Below are 22,295 nucleotides of genomic sequence, written 5' to 3' on the forward strand. Positions count from 1 at the left end.
AACAATTTGACTGTTTTTCTTTTCAAAGAAGCCCCAGGAGAGGTTATTCACTTACTGAAATGACTTTATCATTACTCGAATCACCTCCCACACACTTTACTAAGTAAAATGGCTTACTGTTGTACCTCAGGAAATCTTCCTTTGGTCCAAGGACCTCTGGTTCTATCTCTCATTCTCATTCCTACATCCATTCATTCAACTAACCATTGGACGTAACACTAGGTATGGGAAATACATCCTAGTACCTAATCCAGAAGGGGCCGTACCGCTACCTATAAACCAAGAGACGAGGGCAGTGGGGTTCTGTGTGATTAGACTGAGGTTGGAGTTAGGAGAAATTTTATCAAGCTGTCACTAGCTTATATGGAAACTTTAGGATTGAGAAGGGAAGTTGCTGCCTGTGGGATCAGTATCAGCCCCCACGCCTCCAGTCCAGAGAGACACATAGCACATTCCTACAGGCAGGCTAATACTGCTAGTAATGCTGCCCCTTCCTGAAAATACTATACATGCATAGTTAGTGTTATGCTTAATACTGAACTCTCCTACATCTTAACTGTTTTTCATTCATTCATTCAACCAAGAAGTATTTATAAGTATTTATTTTCTATGGACTTGAGGAGAACAGCTTTGTCTACTGAAAATCGCATTCATTTATAATTATGTTCTCGGCATTGTGTTAGAACTGAATGAACAAAGTCAACAACTGTCTGGTTAATTGTACCTAAATAAAGTTGAGGGGAAAAAGAACTCTCTACTATTATCACAATGACAGATCTTCATAATAATAGTTTTGATTCATTAGTAAAAAATTATTATATATAGTACATTATTAAGGAGCGGGGGCAAATATATAATGCATTTTATAAAGAAAATGTAAAGTAACCCACAAAAGTAATCTATTTTACTCTCTGCATTTGAAGAGTTAATCTTTAGCTACATGGAAAATTCAAATATTCAGAAAGATAGTTCTTTTCCCCAAGGATTCCAGAAAAAAAAGTATATTCCACTAGATAACACAGAAGTCAATTTTCAGACAACTGAATCTCTTAATCCCAAAATAATTTTTAAGTAAATGTCCCCTATAAATTTATTTATTTACAGTATACCATGTAAAATAAGGAAAATTTGCATGTTTATTGTTCCTCTTCTGTTATCTAACCTAATACTGAACAAAGTTGGGAGATACCCAAAGTGTTTCTTTGGTGTGTGCCTATTTCCCCAGTTACTGGACAGCACTGTAAGCCTATGTTACTCTTTGGCTGCTCCAGTCTTCCCTAGGTCACTGCACTCAGCCTGACAACATCTTTTCCCTGACTCGGTCTGCAAAACATAATCATCCTTGATCATATTCCTTCTGGCTTCCAACTGCAAATTGGGCTAATTTCATAAACTAACTCAAGCTAACATTAATTAATGATGATAATAGCTTCATACATTGCTGCTTTCAGGGAAATGTGAAGAAAATAGATGTATAGAAATATAATACTATAATCCAAGAGCATGGGTCTTTTTCCCATTTATGGTAACCGACCAACGAACTCTCAAACTAACATAACAAACAAAGCAAACAAACCTCAAGGGTTATAACAAAAAAAACTGACTTACATTTAACTTTAGTTTGAAAAAGAGAAGAAATGAGAATATACTACTTTACATTTGTATATAATGTTATTTCATAACATATATGTATATATGTTTTATTTACTTTAATATTTAAAAGAATGTTGTAAGTTCATATTATTCCTATTTTATAGATGAGAAAATTTAGTCTCAAAGAGGTTATGCTACTATCGAATGGTAGATCAGGGACTCTAAACAATTCTAAGTCAAGTATATTTTCGCTATACACAGCACCTATACATGTTCAAAATGTCTCATTTTAAACTAAATAAAAGAAACATGAAAGTATATAAACACAATGGTAAAACTACACTTAAATTCAACACATGGCCACTTTAAAAAGAAAATGGGAAGTAAGATAGGAGGGAGAGTGAGCAAGTCTGGCAAGAGGAAAAAGCAGGAAAAGAGATTGGGCAGAAAATGTCAAAGAGAGAAATAGATACGAGAGAGAAATCAAAAAAAGACAGGTGGGTCTGTCTAAAAGGAAGGATGAGTTGAAGTCTGGGCCGGGTGGGTTTCTGAGTCAGTGCTGCTTCCAGCCAACACAGCTGGCTTCACGTTTCCCGAGGAGTCTTTCTCTTCATTCCTCATCCTGCGTCCTGTCCTGCGTCCTGTTCTAGTCAGTCAAACATCTGCCCCAATCTAAACAGTCCAGAGAGCCTGGGGCTAGTATTTCCACAGATCCCCAGAGCCCTGATGTTATCTTAGTCAGATCACTGTAATTAGTTTTCTTTTCACTTCCTCAGTGACAAAACTAAAAGCAATTTACTTCAGAAATCTCCATTGTCTTCTATCTCTAAGGATTAGTGGAGACCCAAGCATTTACCTGATAGTATCAAAAGTCTGATAGTAGTAACAAAACAACAAGCAAATCAAGATTTCTACTGTTGAAATAGTCAGTACCCAAACCTGACTTATTTGTGTATTTTTTTTTTTTACTAAAATATCACTGTTCGGGCCGGCCCAGTGGCTCAGGCGGTTAGAGCTCCGTGCTCCTAACTCCGAAGTTCTGTCAGTTCGATTCCCACATGGGCCAGTGGGCTTTCAACCACAAGGTTGCCAGTTCGATTCCTCGAGTCTGGCAAGGGATGGTGGGCTCCGCCCCCTGCAACTAAGATTGAACACAGCACCTTGAGCTGAGCTGCCTCCCGGATGGTTCAGTTGGTTGGAGCACATCCTCTCAACTGCAAGGTTGCCGGTTTTGACTCCCGCAAGGGATGGTGGGCTGTGCCCCCTGCAACTAGCAACGGCAACTGGACCTGGAACTGAGCTGTACCCTCCACAACTAAGATGGAAAGGACAACAACTTGACTTGGAAAAAAGGCCTGGAAGTACACACTGTTCCCCAATAAAGTCCTGTTCCCCTTCCCCAATAAAATCTTTAAAAAAAAAAAAATCACTGTTCTCAGTTACATATAGAATAGATAAGAAAATGCCTATACATATTCACTACTTAGCTTTCTAGGTTTTGGGTTTATTTAGTTTAATTGAATATTTAGGTAAATTAGGTATAACTTTTTAAAATGAGATAAGTATCCTAGCATTAAATATCCTAGCTAGTAATATCATAGCATTACTAGCATTTAATAAGCTTCTTAAATCACTGATATAATATTTTAATAGGCAAAATATTTTATAATATTTTAATTAAAAAAACAGGTTTGGGAGACACTGAGGTTGCATCCCAGCTTAGGCTCTTAGTAACTGAGTGACTTTTGGACAAATTACTTAATATATTTGAACTTTAGGTTCTTCATCTATAAAATGGGGCTAATAATATAATACTAATCACAAAGGTTGTTTTGAGAATTAAATGAGATAAGGACTTAAAACTGTTCAACATGCAGCAACCACTCAACAAATATTACCTATTATCTATTATTATTATTAGCCACTAACCTTGCGACCTAGCTGCACCACTACAGTATACCCTTTTGCTTTATTTAAAAAAGTTAAAGTTCCCAGACAAAAAAATTAAATTTCATTACCACTAAACCAATATTACAAGACATGCTAAAGGGACTTCTTGAAGAAGAAAAGATAAAAACCATGAATAAGAAAATACAGGAAAGAAAAAAATTCTGTGACAAAGGCAAACACATGATAAAAGCAGTGTATCAATCAACTACAACGATAAATTAAGGGGACACAAAAATACACATACACACAAAAGAAGTAAAAAACAATGACAAAAACATAAACATGGAGGGGGTGATTTTAGAATATGTTCAAACTTAAACAACCAACTTTAAATAGACTGCTATAAATATACTGTGGTATATAGGAAACACACGGTAACCACAAACCAAAAATCTACAAGAGATATACAAGAAATAAAGAGAAAGGAATCTAAACACAATACTGTAAAATCCTGAACACAAAAGAAAAGAGAGGAAGGGAATAAGAAAGGAACAGAGAAGAACTACAAAAACAGTTAGAAAACAACAACTACCTACTTTTATACACCAATGGCAATAACTACCTATCAATAATTACTTTAAATGTAAATAGACTAAATGCTCCAATCAAAAGCGAAGCTGAATGGATTAAAAAAAAAAAAACAAGACTCATACAGATGTTGCATACAAGAGACCCACTTCACATAGAAGGACATAAACAAACTGAAAGTAAAGGGATAAAAAAAGATATTTCATGCAAATAGAAATGAATAAAAAAGCTGGGGAAGCAATATTTATACCAGACAAAATAGACTTTAAAACAAGGGTTCTATCAAGAGACAATGAAAGGCATTTCATAATGACAGAGGAATCAATCCAACAAGAGGATATAACCCTTGTGAACAACTATGCACCCAACGTAGGAGCACCTAAATATATAAAGCAAATACTGATGTACCTAAAGGGAGAAATTGACACTAATACAGTCACAGTAGAGACTTTAACACCCCATTGACACCAATGGATAGATTGTCCAGACAGAAAATCAACAAGGAAACAGTGGTCTCAAATGAGAGGCTACAAAACAAAAACAAACAGACAAAAACACAGTAGAGCAGATGGACTTAGTTGATATTGTTAGGACATTTCAACCCCAAACAGCAGAATTACATTTTTCTCAAGTGCACATGGGACATTTTCCAGAATAGAACATATATTAGGCCACAAAACAAGTCTCAATTAATTTAAGAAGACTGAAATCAGAGCAAGTATCTTCTCTGATCACAATGGTATAAAACTAGAAATCAATTACAAAAAAACCCCTGAAAATCACACACATAGAGGCCAACTAACATGCTACTAAAAACTGAATGCGTTAATAATGAGATCAAGGAAGAAATCAAAAGATACCTTGAGACAAATGAAAATGAAAACACAACGACCCCAAATCTATGGGACACTGCCAACGCAATTCTAAGAGGAAAATTTATGGCAATATACTTCTATTTCAAGAAACAAGAAAAATCTCAGTAGACAATGTCACTAAAGCTAACGGAACTAGAAAAGAAGAACAAACATAGCCCAAAATGAGTAGAAGGAAGGAAATAATAAAGATCAGAGTGGAAATAAATAAAATAGAGTCTAAAAAAAAAGATTAAAGTGTTTTTAGAAGTTTTAGAAAACAGTGTGTTTTTAAATAATAAACAGTAATAAAAAATTAAAGTCAAATATTGATAGCCATGTATACTTAAAATTGAAGAGCAGAGATATAATACTTTTATAGTTTACCTCAAAGTCTATCAGCTGGAGGTCAGCTATCAGTGTCACCAGCAGGCCACTGGTGTAGAGTTCCTGTGCCAGCTGTGCCACAGCCTCCGTTGGGGGTTCCTTGTCATTTGTACCACACAGAATTTCTTTCATCGCTTGCAGTGATTTCGACACTTCTTCTGAAGCCTAGTGACCAAAAAGTATGCTAAGATTTAAGAGGATAAAAATTTTCAGGCTATAAACAAACAAACAAATAAACAAACACCACTTCTTAGGCCCTGTTTATGATCAAAGAACACTGTACTGTTATAAACAAACAAAAAACATTTAGTAGGCACTCCTTTTTTATTTTAAAAAGCTACTAGAATTTATTTATATATAAAAAAACTCTAGTATTTCTACTTAGTCCACGTAATTGAAATAATCTTCCCTTAAACCATACTCAGTCAACTTTGTTAGTAATTAATTCTAAATTTAACTCTTGAAAATTAAATTGACTCCATTTCAAAGACTTATCAGTAGCTACTAGTTTTTATTTAAAGCATTTTCTAAGGTTTTTCAATAAAACCCTATTCTTCTGATTTTTAATGGACTAGGTATAAAATCATAAGGTCAAAACCCATAAACTTTCTTTGTCAATCCACTTTTCCCTCACATATAGTCATTACCATTTTTTCTATCTATGAAACTTAAAAAAACAAAACAAAAAAAAAAACACCCCACCTCACTACATTTAAAGAATAACAGGAAAATCCACAGCAGTAGAAAGTAGACTAGTGATAGGACCTCGGCAGGGGAGAATAAGGAATGACTGCTAACAGGTACAGGGTTTCTTTTTGGGGTGATGAAAATGTTCTGGAATTCGATAGTGGTGATGGTTGCACAACTTCATGAGTACACTAAAAACCACCAAATCATACACTTTAAAATGGTGGATTATATGGTATGTGAATTATATCTCTACAAAAAAATTTTTAAATTAACACTGGTGAGGAGAGGAGAACAGGCCAATTAGTTTAACGATTTGATTTGTTGACTATTTTAAAAAATATATACCATAGTTTTATTTTAAGTAGAGTACTCTAATCATTATAATTGAAGAAGGGAATAAGAATAAAGCAAAATAATTAAAAATAATTCATAGTTGCGGACACTTCTTTAAAAAATAATTTCCAGATACATTTTATGATCTGAGAAGCAAAACCTTAATTTATTAAGGGTTGGAAGTTTCTTAACTTACCCACAGAAGAGTACTTTAAACATATATATGGAGAGAGTCAAAAATAATTATAAAGCAAACACCTGTGTGGCCATAACACAGGTGAAGAAATAAAACATTTTTAGCATCCCAGAAGTTACCTGAATGACCCTTCTTCAGGCTATAAACAAACAAACAAATAAACAAACACCACTTCTTAGGCTCTGTTTATGATGAAAAAACACTGTACAATTATAAACAAACAAAAAACATTCAGTAGGCACTCCTTTTTTATTTTAGAAAGCTAATTTTAAATTTATTTTAATTTTACTTTTAATTAAATTTTACTTTTAATTAAATTTTAAATTTTAATTAAAATAAAATTTTAATTTTATTTTAAAAAGCTAAAAGTAAATAATTTTATGTCTTAGATGACATTTATTTACTTTTCTTTGTAGTTTTCTTACCTATGTTTGCATACCAAAACAATATAGTCTAGTTCTGCTGATTTGGAATAATAGCACCTTTTTATAGCAACCCTTTTATAATTTGCTTCTTTCACTCAACACTATATTTGTGATATTCATCCATGCTGCTGCATGTAGGCAGCAGGTCTTTAATTTTCATTGCTTTACAGTATTCCATTGACGGCGGGACATTTGGGTTGTTTCCACTGGGGGTTTATTATGAACAATACAATGCTTTGAACATTCTTGTACATGCCTCCTGGGCACATGTTCAAGTACATCTCTAGAGTTTATATCTAGCAGTGGAACTGCAGGATTTTAGAATATGCATACCCTCCTATCTAACAGATAACATACTAAATTGGTTTCAAAAAGCCAACAGTGAAAGTTCTTATTGCTTTCCATACTCGTCAACACTTAATATCATCAGACATTTTTCATTTTTGCCATGGTAGATCATGTGTAATATGAATATAATGTGGGTTTAATTGGTTAGCCTTTTCCTGATTACTAATAACAATGACTCTTATTATTTTTTTAAAACTTTTTCATTTTTTTGTCATTCAGACTTACTCTTTGATGAAGGTCATTTCTTTTTTTATTTGGATCAATATTTGGCTTGTTATTACAAAATACACTAGAATTAAAAATATATTTCATTATTATAAGACGTAGGATGAGAAATATATCTCTATATCCTCACAAGAATATAAGATTGCATCATACACTGGGACAGAAATATACTGTGCACTCAAAGGTATTTATTTTATAGATTTCTTGAATCTTGCCATAAACTAGTCACTTTAGAGAGAAATCAAATATATAGCATTCAACATCCCTTCAAGGAAATAACTAAAATACCAAAAAGACCTTCCTATGAGGAAGCTCTGCTTGCTCATATAACGTTAAATAATGTTAAAATGAGGTTGCACTGCAGTAGAAACTATCAGTTGATCTTTAAATAAAAACTGTTTACCTTTCTTGCCAGTGTAACATTATATACCAATATAACACCTTAGACTTTTAAGCTATGGAGTCCAGAGGGATTCGAGGTTGCTCAGAGGCTCCAGGTAGTAGTTCAAGACAACAGGCTTAACAATTATCAGCTTCATAAAACCTGAAATCAATTTAAATGTATTTATAGAGACCCTATGTGCCCCATCACAGACGTTGGTTTTTGGTCTTGGAATACATATATTTTAATAATAATGTGATTGTTTTAGCTCATACCTTGTCTGTCTTTTTGTCTTGCTTTTCCAAAATGGCTAAGTTGTCTTTCAGAATTTTCACGATTTCTGCTGGGTTTTTGTGTGATTTACTAAACAAAGGCATTTTTTTCCACCTATGGAAATCTCTTCTTCCAATATGGAATGCTAAAAACAAACAAATAAGCAAACAAAAATCATGAATGTAACTCTTAACATGATTAAATTGTTACACTAAAATGTCTTATAAGTTTTCGACAACCCCAGTTCAGTAATATGAAACTTTAAAATCGATCAAACTAAAATGAGTTTCATGCCAAATTTAAATGCATACAAAATATTGTTAAAAGTTTACCTAAAAGTTTTTCCTCCAAGTTTAAATTTTTTTCTATAACAGAAATAAAAGGATTATGCAAGCATGGGAAACGGAGTACTTTTGGAGAACAAGCTGATACTTAAAACTAGGTGTTTTGACTGAAAAAAGTAATGATGATGGTGATGATCGATAAAACATGTAAAACTAAAGTGGCATTAAGATCCACATAAAGCAATATTTAAAAGCATGCTACCCCACAGCAATCACAAAATTGCAATGTAAAATTATTTAGAATCTGTTCTTTGTTTACTTACAATATTCAGCCGACCATACTCACTGATGAAATGAGGACCACCATGACTGAGGATGAGGAGGGTGGGGAAAAGAGCATCAATCCTTGTATCCTTGGGTTTTTTTTGGGGGGGGTTTTCCTGGGTTTTGTTTTTGTTTGTTTTTTTTTGAGCCACAGGGCCAGCCCCCTCAATCCTTGTTTTGAGAACATCTATTTACATAGAGCAGAGAAAGCCAAACAGGGCTGTCATGGCCCTATTTATACTAAAAATGTAAGTAGTAGGGAGAAAATCTTCCAATTAAAGGCTCCAGTTAGTGGAGGCATATTCATTTACTTTACATTTAGGAGCAAAAATATTTCAAGCATTACAGAAATATGATGTAATAAATCAAAAGGCTCCCATTAACCAACTACCCAGAGATGACAACTATGATGAATGCGGTATCTATTCCTCCTGAATGTTTTCCACACATATAAAAATAAATATATTTTAAAACAAAAATAGAATAGTACAAAATATAGTATTTTGAAAATGTTCCCCACTTGTTAATTCTTGAATATCGTTCTATAAGTGCATGTTTAAATCTACAATATTTTTATACAGATACATTATGTAATCATTACTTGGCAAGTTCTTATTAAATTATTCTAATTTATTTTACCAATGCCTTATTGATGGACAGTTGGGTTAATTCCATCTCTTCTAATATTTTTGTTATTAATAATGACGCAATTACTCAATGAAGAACATTACACATGAACGTGTACACACAAACATATGCACCAGCTGATAGGAGCGCTTCAACCAGATGTGATTCTGCCACTACGGTTCTCAAGTCCTCGTCCCCCGAGATTCCTACTTCCTAAATCTGCTTCCCTAGGATTTCTGTTAGATCTATGAGTGACCTTGTATCTCTCCAATAAATTCCTTCAGTATGTTTGTGGTCAAGAAGTCCAATGGGATACATATATGTTATGAAGTGGAAATCAAAACTGTTGGTATAAATCTTGATGATAAACAGACTTAAAAACTGTTTTACGTTTCTAGGAGGGATGCTGTTTTCAGTAGGGATGGCTCAACTTCCCAATGTGGGGAGTGTGAAGGGGAACTGGTCCACTTTCAGGGCAAGGATAAGTTGCAAAGCATGTGAAAGGACCCCGGTCAGCCTCTAAAGCTGATTCTGAAAGTTGACAGAACACTCAAAGGTAAAGTAGGTGAAGAGAAGACTGTGAACGTCACTGGATGGTGGAAGGTACCAAAACCAGAAAGCACTGGAAGAACATTGTGTGTTGTCCCTTTATGAAAAATAAAGTTATAAAGATGCATTGGGTTTTTCTTTAATAATCAGGCCTAAACATAAATATAAAGGCAGAGTGTATTTAAAAGTTTATGTAATGTGGAGGTGGAGTGGGTGCTTAAAACAATCATTGGCTACTTGGGCAGAGCAAGCAATCTGTTGCTTCGTACCTGGGTGAACTTGGGTACAGTGTGTGCTCTGGCTAAGGCTCGGGTCCTTATCTGTGAATGAGGACAATGACATCTCCCTTTTAGGGTTGTTATGAGGGTTAACAGTATGCAGAATACCTTGCACAGGGCCTAGTGTAAGTGAGATACTCTATAATGTTTAGCTGCTATTATCACAAAAGTTCCATGTTAGTTAATGAATTATTTCACTATAAAGGCATAGTAATTGACATATAATTTTTTTCTTAATTAAGTGTCCTAGAAACTTCTGGCTCCTTGAGTCATTTACATATATTTTTTAAATATGTGAATTTCTTCGAATGTTCAATATTCAATGTTCAAATATTTAGCATTAAAAAAATTTTAAAGGATAAATGTATTTGTGTAATTGCTATTTTTCTCCATGTAGTTCTACTGCACTGAGGAAAAGATAGTCAACTGTAGGAATTTCAACTAAATACGTACTCCCTGACATCAAAACAGAGTACAAATCACGGCATGGTATCATATATGATATGACACGTCCATTATCTATTGCTCTTAGTTCTTACCGTAACATGCTAATTCTAATGCTAATTCTATTAAAATTACAAATGTTTTCAGGATATCCATGTTAATATAATAGTCATCAGCATTTCCTGATTCATTATCTCATTTGCTGATGGTTTGTTCATTTATTCATTCCCTTACTTACTCAACAAACAATGTGCGTAAGTACTAAGCACAGGCACCTTCCTGAGTACTATCTGTTCTATCTGAGTGCTAGGGATAGAGCCATGAAAACACAATCCCTGCTCATTGGAGCTGATTATTAAGTGGAGAAAGCAAACATTTTAGGAGCAATGGGATTATGTAACAGAAGGAATTAACACACAATATATATAATACCTTTAATTCAGTATTCCTTTTTTTGAATTTGTTATTTTCAAATTTTAAGTGTACCTACTTACTGTAATAACTATAGCATTAGTTTGATAATGTTTTAAAATTCATAGGATCATTATTCTTCAATTCTGGGACCTATATTTTGAGGGAAATCAAAACCCATACTCTCACACTATGCAGTTCCAGATCCCCTACCAATTAATGAGAAACCCTACTGCCTGCGCTGTTCTCTTCAGACCATGGCCAGCCCCACTCCACACCCAGACTGAACACCTGCCCCCATAACCTTCAAACTCTGGGCTACCTTTTCTACCATTTGGGCAACTGGGCTGGTCACTGCATGTAAACCCACACTAATCATTTACCCCACCTATCATATAAGAAATGAGGCAACTGGCACTCAACACTACCTGCTAAACAAACACATGGCACTCAAAGCCCCATCTGGTTCTGAGTTGGTAACTGATCACTATTATTCAGAAGTGATCACCCTTATCTGGGTGTCATTTGTTCTATCTGTAAATTGAGGGTTGTGTGTGTGTTTGTTTTTAGTTTAACTAACTGTGAATTCACTCAGTCATTATCATGTAACACATATTTTTCCATTTCATTCATGAAGGTATCAAGAAAAATTTTGTCAAATGCTTTGGCAAAGCCAAGATACATTATACTTATTTGTTAATGCTTATTTTATTTATTATTACATCTCTATGATGTGTTAATTTTATAACTGGAAGTTTGTACCTTTTGACCCCTTCCACCCATTTCATCCATTCCCACCCCCTGCTTCTGGCAACCATCAATCTGTTCTCTTTATCTATAAACTTAGTGTGTTTTCGTATTTCAGATTCTAGATATAAGTGAGATCATATGGTATTTGTCTTTGTCTGACTTATTTCACTTAATATAATGCCCTAAATGTCCCTCCATGTTTTTGCAAATGGCAAGATTTCATTCTTTTTTATGGCTGAATAGTATTCCATTCTGCACGCATGTGTGTGTACACATTCATCCATCAATGGACACTTAAGTTGTTTTCATATCTTCACTATTATAAATATTATAATGCTGCAATGAATATATATATATATATATATATATATATATATATATATATATATACTTTTTTTTTGAATTAGTGTTTTCATTTCCTTCAGATAAATACCCAGAAGTGGAATTGCTAATTCTATTCTAAAGATAGAGTTAGAATTGATAATTCTATTTTTAATTTTTTGAGGAACCTCTATACCAAATAGGGGGTTCTTAAAGAAAGATGGAACATCATATTTTTAAATTGATAGGCTATATACAGTGGGCTCTAGGTTATTCATCACTTGTCCATAGTCATTCTGAGTCTTTAATTCCTCGTATCCATTATGGTCAAACCTAAATTGCTTAAGGTAGAGACAAAAGGAATGAAGGAGTCCTAAAAATGTTATCTTCTGGAGATAAAATGGTAGTACTGATTTTTACATAAAAGCTACTTCCGAGTTTTTAAAACATACATTATCTTTCAGCAAAGCAGGAAGCATCGACAGGAGAAGATACCATGTTTTCCCAACAGACTGACAATGGATGAATACCTCTTGGGTACCGAGAACTGTGTGGGGCCTCACACGTCCGCCTGCCTGCCCTCTAGCACTCGTGCTGACAGGGAGTCCTGCAGCACACAAATGTCCGGGACTGACGCCGGCCCTGTTGTACTTTTCCACTTTTAAGAGTGAATAAACAGAATAAACAAAATAAAATGTAGGTTCTATTTAAAGAAATAAAAAGACAGCACAAGAAAAGGGAGAAATGCCCTGTGGACTTGGACAGGAAAGGTTGCTTCCAAAATTAAAATTAATTCTCTGTAGGAGATAGAATAGACGTAATTGAAAAAAATAAAAGGATTTAGACAAAAAGAGAGCTGGCCAAGATAAAATATCAAAAATACATACATATTATATACACACATATACCCCCCCACACACAATGTAGCATGATAATCCAAATCTGTTTAGAGCAGAAATTACCCATAGAAAATTGACTGAGGACAACAAAAAGGTACAAAATTAAGCAGTCTACATTTATTCATTCAGAAAATATTTACCGAGCACCTGTAATGTGCCAAGCATTGAACTAGGAAATGCAAAATGAAGAAGTCTCAGAGGGTTCATAGACAAAAGTTTTAGTCAGAATGCCAGAAAAGGTCAAAGAAACTAAAATGATGAAGAAAAGATAGTGTGTGTGTGTGTGTGTGTGTGTGTGTGTGTAGAGAGAAAGAGAACAAGAGAGAGATGGATATATTATATATAACATATGTATTAGTATTATTGAGATAAAGTGTTATCCCATAAAAACAGATATTACAACAACAGGGGGAGGTGAAGAAAGCCAACAACAAGAACAAAAGAAACTAAAAAGTGGAGTGGAAGCAACAAAGATGTAACAGCTTAAGTAGAAAAAAAGATCTAAACCTGGTCATTTAAGGAATTTTTCTCATTGAGATTAGTGATGAGAACCCTAAATTCAGTGTCTTGTAGTTTTTAAAACAAACAAACATTCCTCTTTCAAAGCTCATTCCTACAAAATGAACTTAACAAAAAAGGGATAAAAATTAAGTTGTCTTTGGACTTCTATAAAACTAAATGCCATGGAGAAAGGCTACAGGATTCTGAGAGGGAAAGTCTACAACCGTTAATTAAATGTCTAGCCAACATATTTATATGTTAACACACTGTGTACACTTATTAGAAATTCTACAAAAAGATGATATAGAGTCAAGCCCGCAAGAGTTCAACTATATAAATGCTAAAAATCAGAAATTGTTCTTGAAACAGAGCCTTGATATTGTTGGCAGGACATGTGGGAGGATGAGAATCTACAATTATAATTCATTCATGTTGGAAGAAAAATAAATAAGAATTTAACTAAATAAATTAAAAAGGAAACTGCCCCCAAAATCTCCAAGAAAAGAAGAATGGAAACAATAACAGAAGTAGAAACAACTGAATGAGAAAAGTAGAAGAAAAATAAAATCTCTGGTAACTCTTTGGTCCCCATTTCTTTTGGTGATAGACTGGCCTGCTCTACCTCCCACCCCCCCCCTCCAAAAGGGTGGGAACGTGACCCGGTGGGGTGTGGCCAGAGTATTTCTTTCACTGCCCTGACTACCGCAATTGGCTCACAAATGGACTGTGAAACAATTAAAACAATCAAAATACTTCAACACAACTTTTCCCCTAGGTATTTTAATTTAATTTAGTTTAAATAATATATTTGGGGCATATAGAAGAAACAGAGGACAATGTAACACGTTTCTCTATATTTTCCACCCAGCCTAAAAAACTAAAAGCAACCAAAGCAACCCCCTTGGTACAGCTCCCTGTCCTATTCCCCTCTGGCTCATACTGAGCTTATGTATCATTTATCCTTCTATCCATGTTCTCACTCTTTTACTAACATCTAGAGACAATATATGATATTGCTGTGTATGCTTTAACTTTATAGAAATGGTTATCACACCATCAGTTCCTTTTTCCCGTCTCAACACTATGTTTATTAGATTTATTTGTGTTAATACATGAAATCTCTAGTTTATTCATTTTAACTGCTGTATAGCATCCCATTGTTTATTTACCAATTCTCTGAGTTCTAATTGTTTTCAGCTGTTTACTATTAGAAGCATGATTGCAATACAGATTCTTTTGTATTTGTACTTGTACATTTGTATGAGAATTTCTCTAGGGCAGTGATTTCAACCTTTTATTAGAGTGACTTATAGTATGGAATGTATTTTTTCACTGTGACCCGAACAAAGTAATGTATAAAAGGATTATATAATTGTTTCATGAAACAATACCTGCTGTCTGGATATTTTCTATTCTATTCTAACCATTCTATTCTACATTATTAAAGAGAAAAGTGCTGATCTTTATCTATAAAATCAATTTTACTACTTGGTAATGAGTTACAAGCTCAGGTTTAAAAATCACTGCTCTAAAATGGATTTAAAGGGGACACACAGTTTGCTCATCTTTACTAGATACGGCCATATTGCTTTCCCAAGTTGTTATACTGATTATACTTTCACTGGTATGACTCCCAATTGTGCTTCATCCTTTCCACAGTTGAGGCTGGTCAGAATTTAAAATTCTTGCCAATATGACAGTTGTAAAAGATTACCCCATTATTCTCTTAATTTGTATTTCCAAAATGACTAACAAGAATGAGCACATTTTCATATACTTACTGGCTTTTAAACTTTCTTTTTCTATAAATTTCCTATCTCTCTACTTTGCTCATTTCTTTAGGTAGTTGTAGAAAGCCATACCAGCTACTGATACTAATTAATAGAGTCCTTTTAAAAAATATATAAAACAAAATCAAGAATCACCAGGTATTTGAGGAAAGTCAAGAAAATGAAAGCGAAACATACAGATAAACAGAGCAAACCCATAGGAGGAAGGGGGAGAAGGACATTAAAACAAAAAAATATATATTTGTTTATTTAATATCCCTCCCCCCAAAAATATGATGTTATCATGTCCATAAAATAAGAACAGGCTGCTATGAGAAAAAAGTAAACAGTGAACAAGAAAACATTCTTAGAACGAAAACATGCATGACTAAATAAAAATGCAGTAGAATGGCTAACTGGTAGAATGGTATATAATTGAAAAACAAATAAGCAATTGAATACCAAGCCATGGAAATCTCCTGGAATAGAGAGCAAAATACAAACAAAAACAAAGAAGAACCTATTCAGAGAAAGGTCGGAAATACAGAATAGCTCTGCAGAGCCAATATTGATTGAATGGGAATACTTAAAGGAAAAAAACAACAGATAATTGACAAAGAGATAGTAACAAATAAATCAACACAGAAAAATAATGGAAGAAAATTTCCTGTAGCTGAACAAAGGCACATGTCTTCAGATTTATGTAAGCTAATGGATATACAAGGGGAATGCAAAAGGCCCACTCCAAGAACATTCTAAAATTTCTGAACTCTAAGACTAAGGAGAAATTCTACAAACTTCCAAAGAGGTGGTAAATCCAGAATAGCACCTTAGAACCAAAACACACACACACACACACACACACACATACACACACACACATCACACACACACACATTGGGTAGACATTGTATTATCTAATTATTATTGTAATAGGACATATATTTATAGATTACATATAATATATAAACATATATGTCAATCTCCTTTATAAACTGAAAAACATTTTATATATGTTGGGTAAAATAAAGATTATATTACATATCTATTTTTATTTTGTGACCTTGATTTTCTCTGCTAAGTAGAAGAACAAGTCACTGCTGGACAGAGATGAAGAACAGAGTATGATAGGGATTTTAAGGAAAGAAATAAGTTTAGAATAGCTACTGACAGAAATGGGAACAAGAGTTACTAGGGAAGTAATTTAAATTATTCTCAGTTAAAATATGTTTAATGCAGATCCTAAGTACGTACAATGCTTGTCAATAAAAATCAAAGACTATGTTTATAGAGTAATATATCAAATCAGATTATTTAATATTAGGAAATTAGTGTATCTAATTAATTCCATAAATAAGTCAAATAAAAATTATTTCAGTTGATGACAAAAAGTCATCCTATAGAGATACGCATATATATATATATATATATATATATATATATATATCAGCTCAATAAAAAAAACATTGTTAATGGAGGTATTATCACTAAAAAGAGGTGCAAACAAAGACCACTATTATCATACCACCATTATTTTATGTTCTGATCAATGCATCAAAATATAAAACAGAAATCAGTACAAAATTTGGGAAAGATATGACAATCTGTAATTCACAGTCAATATTATTATATAAATCAAAAACCTAAGATGAACAACTTTAAAAAACTATGGACTTAATAGGAGCTGAATATTCAAATATATGATAAATATACATAAACTACTAACTTTCATACTTAAGCAATAACTAGTTAGAAAATATAATGAAAAACATATCCCATTCTACATACAATATCTACAACCAGATCTACACTTGAAAAAAACTACAAAACTTTAATTTTAAAAAGTTAAATATAAAAGTACATTATTATAGCATATTTAAAACCCACATAACCAACACATATCCAGTAAAGAACCTGTAACTAGAATATCTAAAGAATTCTCAAAACTAAGTAGTAAAATAACTAAAAATCCAACAAACATTTCACCAAAAAGGATATGCAGATGGCAAATAAGCTTGTGAAAAGTTGTTCAACATTATTAACCAGTCGGAAAATGCAAATTGAAACCACAATGAGATATTATAACACACATATCAAAATGACTAACATGAAAAAGCAGTGATAACACACCCAATGCTGGTGAGGACGCAAAAAAACTGGGTTACTCATACATTGCTACTGGGAATGTAAAATGGTACAACTGTTCTAAAAAAGAATGCGGCAGCTTCTTACAAAACGACACATATGATGACCATACAACCTACTGTACTCTAAGACTTCCATCACAAGAGAAATGAAAACTTATTTTCACACAAAAACCTGTACACAAATTTTCACAGCACCATTATTTGTAATAGCAAAAATTTGGAAACAACCCAGACGTACTTCAATGGGCAAATGATTAAACTGTAATACATCCATACCATAGACTACTACTCAGAAATAAAAAGAAACAAACTATTGATATACTCAACAACTTGGATCTCCAGGGAATTATGATGAGTGAAAACAGTCAACCTGAAGAAGTTACATATTGAATGATTCCATTCCATATTTCTAAAATGTTAAAATTATGAAGATGGAGAACAGTGGTTGTCAAGGGTCATGGAGGGCTGAGGGTGGGAGGTGGCTTGTCCACACTATAAAAAGTGTAGACAAGATCCTTGCAATGGAACTGTTCTGTGTTTTGATTGTAGTAAAGTTCACATGAAACTAATTATATGATATAACTGCAAAGAATTAAATATATACATATACACATGGAAAAAGAATGCATGTGAAACCAGTGAAATCTAAATAAAGTCTGTAAATAGTTATCAGTGTCAATTTTCTCATTGTGATAGTGGACTATAGTTAAGCAAGATGTCATTATAGGGGGAAACTGGATGAAGGGTATTATTTCTTAAAACTGCATGTGAATCTATAGTTATTTCAAAATAAAAACTTAAAAATAAAGAACATATCATTATGGAAAACTGACAGTGATAATCCAAAATAAGGTGAAGTACTGTTCCTAAAGTAGAAAACTTAACAAATCAAAGTTGTAGTTGATATACAAAATGTGTCATTTTATCTATTTGATCCTTCAGCAAGCCATCCTTTTAATTGTATATAACCACAGAACGATTTCTAAAATGTGGCTCAGCTAATGTTAATGGTATTATCTGAGTTATGAGATTTGTAATACATTTAAAATTTTTCCATCTTGGTGTTTTTCTGCTTCATTTGTTATAAGCACATTTCTTCTTTCCTGAAACAATAAAGAAATTGCGTGGGAAAACCCACATAACTAAGGTAGAAAAGGTCTGAGTAGAAAAACCGATCTTGTTTTTTAATAGAAAAACTGAATATTATTAAAATGTCGATTATTCCAAAAGTTCTTGATCTGAAACAATTCCAGTCACAAGTCCAAAAATTTTTGGTAACTAAATTAAGAATACCGAAAATGCATGGACAACAAATTATAAAAAGGAAGATTACTCAAGAGGTAATGGAATTAAAAGTGTTATAATGTACTATAAGTAAAACAGGGGCACAAGAAAAACAGACCAATGGAACAAAAGAACCCAGATATAGATATTAACATGTGACTTTCAAACTTCTGTATGTAAAATAATTTCTCTAATATTAGAAGTGATGAAATAAATCTCAGAGAAAAAGACTGACAAATCAGAGTTAATATAAATATGCTACAAATCTAATAACATTTTTAATTTTTATGGATGAAATAATAAAATTACAGGCAAACAATAAATAAGAGAATTCTGTGATATAAATACAAGAAACAGAGGGCTAATATCATTATAAAAGGATATTTCTTAAGATGAATTAAGAAAACTATTAAGGAAATAATATGTAGATAATGGAAAACAAGAAAGGAAAAAATAGCTAAATACATAAAATATTTATTTATTATCTATAATAAAAAAATGCAAACTCAAAGTGAAAAACTACTTTGCCTCATATACAAAGTTTTTTTGTTGTTGTTTTGAGAAAATTCAATTCTATTGATAATGAGATGCAACAGGCCCTTTCTTTTCTTACTGGTGGGAAAATAAATTGGACAATAATAATAAAATAAATTGGACAATAAATTGGCAAGATGGATCTAGAAACTTTAAATGTTTACAACTTCTAACTTAGTACTAATTCTACTTCTTACAATTAATGGGAACTTATAGTAACTGGCAGTTTTGTTTTTCTTTCTTTGTGGTACATAAAGTATATGCCTTAAACCAAAGGCTTTTTGGTTTGATGAAATACAGTGTATGGCTATGAAAATGTTTATAAATAATCTGAAAAAAAAGTGGTAATGTTAAAAACAGCATCCCATATTACAGAGAATAACTACAATTATGTAAAACACACATGCACACACAAATGGACAAAACCTATGAATAGAAAAAATGATTTAAAAAAGTTAACAGTAATTGCCTCTGGGTCGTTGGCTGAGGATAGTTTTCGTCTTCCTTCAAATTTTCTGTTTTTTCCAAACTTTATTTAATAGATCATGCAAATGCTTTTATAATGGAAAGACCTTCTCATAAATATTTTTAATGACTAAACAACCATTTTTAAAAATTCAAACTGTGAAATATCTGATCATCATGCCTTTTCAAAGCATTAGTCAGACAAATATGATTTCTGTTACTTTGGCTATGAAATTTCATAAAGAGTATTACTTGGCTCAGATTCTGGAGGAAAAGCCAAAAAAGGTTATTCAGTTCTGCTCCCTGGGAACTCAGTCCCTGTAGATTTTGTAGTAGATTTTGGCAGCATTCCCTTTCCTAATACACAGTAAAATATTTCATGTTTTTAACTTATGTGTGAATATCATTAAAGACGGCCCAAATCAATCGCTTGAGTCAGTCATTGGAATATCTTCAGTGACATATGTGGAGAGGAGTGTTTCAAGCGGGAGAGAAATGGGGAAGCTAGGGGAAGAGGTCATTTTGGCATTAAATGCCCTTATGTTATCCCTTAAAATGTTTTAAAGGGGAATAAATAAATATCCATCTGTAGGAGGCTAATGAGTATTTCTAGGCCTTTGTGTCTAACCTCCAACTGTGCTGTCCAATAAAAGTTCTAATTTCAAAGATTTCCATTAAAGTGTAGGTGAGTGAGAAATTTATCTCTGAAGCCAAGAAAAATTTCAAGATTTCCATAGGTAAAACCATAAAAAGTATAACCAAACTGCTAACTCACTGTAAGAAAGCCAACTCAAAAATTAGCCTTCTTCCCTTCATGAAAGTTTATTTTACAATCAACAATGAGTGAGCGAGAAACATTTCAAAAATTGTTTCTTTGAGCTTGCTAATTTAAACTTAAGAACAAGGTACATGCTCTTAAACTAAAAATAATGAAATAAAACTACTACCACATTTAAAAAATTTCGGAAAAATCCAGGAATTACCATTCTTTTATCTGTATTCCAAATAGGACTCACAGATAAAAATAATGTAATCAAAAGAGCATTCAGTTGGTTAGAGTGTGAGCTCTGAATAACAGGGTTGCTGGTTTGATTCCCACATGGGCCAGTTAGCTGCGCCCTCCATAACTAGATTGAAGACAACGAGCTGCCACTAAGCTTCTAGAGGGGCGGCTGGATGGCTCAGTTGGTTAGAGCACCTGCTGTCAACAAGATTGCCAGTTCAATTCCCCCATGGGATGGTGGGCTCTGCCCCCTGCAACTAATGATTGAAAATGGCGACTGGACTTGGAGCTGAGCTGCGCCCTCCACAACTAGATTGAAGGACAATGATTTGGAACTGATGGGCCCTGGAGAAACACACTATTCCCCAATATTCCCCAATAAAATTTAAAACAAAAGAGCGTTTATGGCAAATAGGGCTATAAGATTCATTTTTAAAACGGGATGGAAGGTTCCATGAGTGTATGCATTTGCCAATATTCATTGAACTCTTCTCTTAAAATGAGTACATTTGATTGAATATAAATTTTAAAATAAAAAAAGTATACCTAAACGTTCTACTGCATTTGCTGTATTCACATAGGCCTCTCCGCATCCCTCCACAAATTCATAATTTGGAATTGCCATCACAGAGATAATAAATTACAAAGCATATCATTATAGTTTTATATATATTTTTTATATATACATATGATACCAAATCCATTATAAAGCACATTATATATTCAAAGTATCTTGCAATCAATGTCTTCTACCCTTCAACTAATGCATCCTAATTGTAATTAGAAGGCATCACAATTGAATTTTGTACTTATGTAGCTATAGAAAGAAGTGGAAATCAAAAGACAGTGAAGTATAAATGAAGACTTTCACTGATCATCCTTTTTCTCAGTTCAAAATGACTATGAATTATTTTGTTTTTATGTTTTATTAATAGAATTTGAAGGACAGACATTTTCTAAATATGGACAATTTATATAGAAATGGAAAACTTGTGAGAAGTTTTTTTTATACATCCTCATTCATCAGGAAGCCTTGATTAGACTTATATCAGAATAAAATCTATTTTTTAAACTTATTTTACTAAATTTATTGGAGTGACAATGGTTAGTAAAATTATATAGGTTTCAAATGTACAATTCTAAGAGAAACATATGTCCTTGGAAAATGCTCCTTAATTATATTTTAACCACTGAAATAATTTAAAAATAGAATTAATATATGAAGTTAGTAAGACATACAATAACTTGTTATAAATAATAACCTACTAGATTACTGTTCCAGGAAAAACAACCAGTACCTTCATTCATTAGGCTCATGGTAAGTTTCTGTTGACAACTCCAGTCATTTGTTGGAGCTAAAATTTTCTACATCTATTAGCTATTAATGATTGTCAATGAATGATAATTTCATATTAGAATTTCACAATCTCAATTTATAGCAGAGATCCAAAGTTAGGTCAGTATTTTCAAAACCTAGTAACTACAGTCAAACTTCAGATCTCTGAAATTCACAGTGGTTATTCT

General features: G+C 33.0%; 1 protein-coding gene across 7 annotated transcripts in view; it reads right to left on the minus strand.

Annotated features, from left to right (window-relative positions):
• The window catches only part of CAB39L (calcium binding protein 39 like), a 137,032-nt gene that overhangs the window by 58,561 nt on the left and 56,176 nt on the right, over positions 1–22,295 (minus strand). For 6 of the 7 annotated variants that reach the window (XM_081045880.1, XM_081045878.1, XM_081045881.1 and 3 more), the window contains 2 exons: positions 8,184–8,326; positions 5,310–5,474 (listed from right to left, as the gene is read on the minus strand). In XM_081045880.1, coding sequence (XP_080902006.1) covers positions 5,310–5,474; positions 8,184–8,285 — 267 coding nt within the window. In that variant the 5' untranslated portion in view covers positions 8,286–8,326. Of the gene's footprint in view, positions 1–5,309; positions 5,475–8,183; positions 8,327–8,788; positions 8,809–22,295 lie in introns of those variants that run through there. The other variant, XM_081045884.1, reaches the window with a different exon arrangement.

This window comes from Rhinolophus hipposideros (genome assembly GCF_964194185.1).
Source record: "Rhinolophus hipposideros genome assembly, chromosome: 4".
NCBI lineage: Eukaryota > Metazoa > Chordata > Mammalia > Chiroptera > Rhinolophidae > Rhinolophus > Rhinolophus hipposideros.